At 39.7% G+C, this 1,777-nt stretch overlaps 1 protein-coding gene across 1 annotated transcript; it reads right to left on the bottom strand.

Annotated features, from left to right (window-relative positions):
* Nucleotides 1-218: 218 nt before the first annotated feature.
* LOC109473750 lies at nt 219-1,534 on the bottom strand. The gene is made up of 3 exons (XM_019773807.1): nt 1,450-1,534; nt 743-880; nt 219-610 (listed from the first exon to the last, which is right to left on the bottom strand). The coding sequence occupies exons 1-3, from the start codon at nt 1,532-1,534 to the stop codon at nt 447-449; spliced, it is 387 nt and encodes a 128-aa protein (XP_019629366.1). The 3' UTR covers nt 219-446.
* Between the last annotated feature and the right edge of the window lie 243 nt (nt 1,535-1,777).

Genomic DNA, 1,777 nt, shown 5'->3' on the forward strand with positions numbered 1-1,777 from the left:
ACGGATTTGCTGATTTTAACGCAGGCAGTGCCACTGGGTCTCTGAGCAATAAAAGTAAAGTAAGCATTTCGATTTAAGAAGGCAACTGTGTTGATTCATGTTACTCCAAGTCGTCTTTGTATCATGTTCAAATTTAGTGATCTTTCTTTATGAACATTATATTTTTTCTGTAAGCATTCTTTGTGTTATCCCCTCTTTGCACTAGATCCTGGGACCGCTGAGTGACCGAAGATTTAACTGATTGATCAACGATTTTTATGTATAAAGAACGATTTTATTACGCTTTTTTGAGTCTTCGTTTATAAAAAAAGATCCAAGAAGTAATTACTAAAGGGCTACAAAATCCAACTTCGGTCGCTCTCTATATATAGCATTTGTTTTTCTCCGTTGTATCGTGACATATAATAAATTCAGGTCATGTCGTTTGATAATTATCCTCACTATCATCACTCATCAGGGTCGTCCTTGACTTCCTCTAGTTCCTCTTCCAGTTCCTCCAGATCCTCCTCCAGTAGACCCAAGGCGGCATCGTCCTCCACTTCATTCACCTTCTCCTCCATATCAGCTGCAGCCTCCTGGATAGTAGCCAGATTCTTCTTCAAGGTGTCACCTGTGACAGATAGATTAAATAAACCCACAAAGTTGACGTAAGAACAGGGCACTATAAGAAGTCAAAAATCATTTTAAAGATCTAAATTAACTACAATTGTAAATGTACAATCATACGCACCAATAAAGGCGCCATTATTTCCCTCCACTTCCTGGAACTCCCTCATCAGCTCCAGGACCAATTCACTCTCAGCGTCATGCACCACTTCCTCCAGCTTATAATTAGCCGCAGCATCTTGGAGAGCCTCTTCTTTTTCCTGGACCGTGTCTTCTGTTGATAGACGTACAGCTTAAAAGCTATGTACTAAATAATATAATATGACTACTTCATGTCTCTGCTCTTCATCTTACGATGTGTAAAACGATACTGTTTTCAAGTAAGTCATCCATTGCACAAAGTTCAGTTAAATGCATGAAGCTCTGCCCGTGGTAGGATACATGAACACTAAGGAGTCTGTGCCGTGCCGTGTCAAAATGTACACGATTCTTGACTTGGGACCCTATCGTCTTGCCACACGATTAGTCCTATTGGATTCCAATGTTGTTTTTTTTTTGTGTGTGTGTCTATGTATCAGCTAAGAACTTGTACTTCATGCCTCTCCACAATTTTACATATAATCACTGGGTCAGTCTACTGAGGAAGACCAGAGTGCCTGGTCGAAAGCTCTAGGTGAGAGAATTTTTTGTGTTGGACCAAAAGTTTTAACTTTAAACATAATTATTCATATAATTGTGGAATGGTTTAGTGTACCCTCCTCCCCACTAAGTGTTTCAGGTGCTGTTCAGGTACGTTTTTGCTGTGGAAGGAGCAAAGAAAGGAAATAAATGTTACTGTTTTACCTCTCTTGAAGAGGCGATGGCATTTGCTCCACCTCTTTTTCCTACAAGGGCCCGGCAAAAAACCCAGTACGACTGATGCCAACATAATGACTATCAGCAAAGTAAATTTCATTCTGTGGAGGAAGAGAGACAATTTTTTGTAAAGTTTTTTTAAGTGTGTAGGGTATTTAAGAATACATGACATGTATACAGACAAGAGGTTGTCCTTTTACAAAGGGGAGGTGGCGGGGGGGGGGGTTAAAGCAAGAAAGGCATTTTCGTGATTTTCTTTTGTAGGTAGCTAAGGCAAAGATGTAGCTAAGGCAAATTATACAAATGGCTATTTTTT

Source organism: Branchiostoma belcheri, unplaced genomic scaffold (genome assembly GCF_001625305.1).
Source record: "Branchiostoma belcheri isolate BF01 breed outbred unplaced genomic scaffold, Haploidv18h27 scaffold1, whole genome shotgun sequence".
Taxonomy (NCBI): Eukaryota; Metazoa; Chordata; class Leptocardii; order Amphioxiformes; family Branchiostomatidae; genus Branchiostoma; species Branchiostoma belcheri.

What these genes read in the sequence shown, in the direction of transcription:
- LOC109473750 (XM_019773807.1), bottom strand. Translation starts at nt 1,534, where the DNA reads ATGTTGGCATCAGTCGTACTGGGTTTTTTGCCGGGCCCTTGTAGGAAA. An exon ending in CCATCGCCTCTTCAAGAGAG is followed by an intron (nt 881 to 1,449) that starts GTAAAACAGTAA and finishes GTCTATCAACAG; the next exon opens with AAGACACGGTCCAGGAAAAA. An exon ending in GGAAGTGGAGGGAAATAATG is followed by an intron (nt 611 to 742) that starts GCGCCTTTATTG and finishes TATCTGTCACAG; the next exon opens with GTGACACCTTGAAGAAGAAT.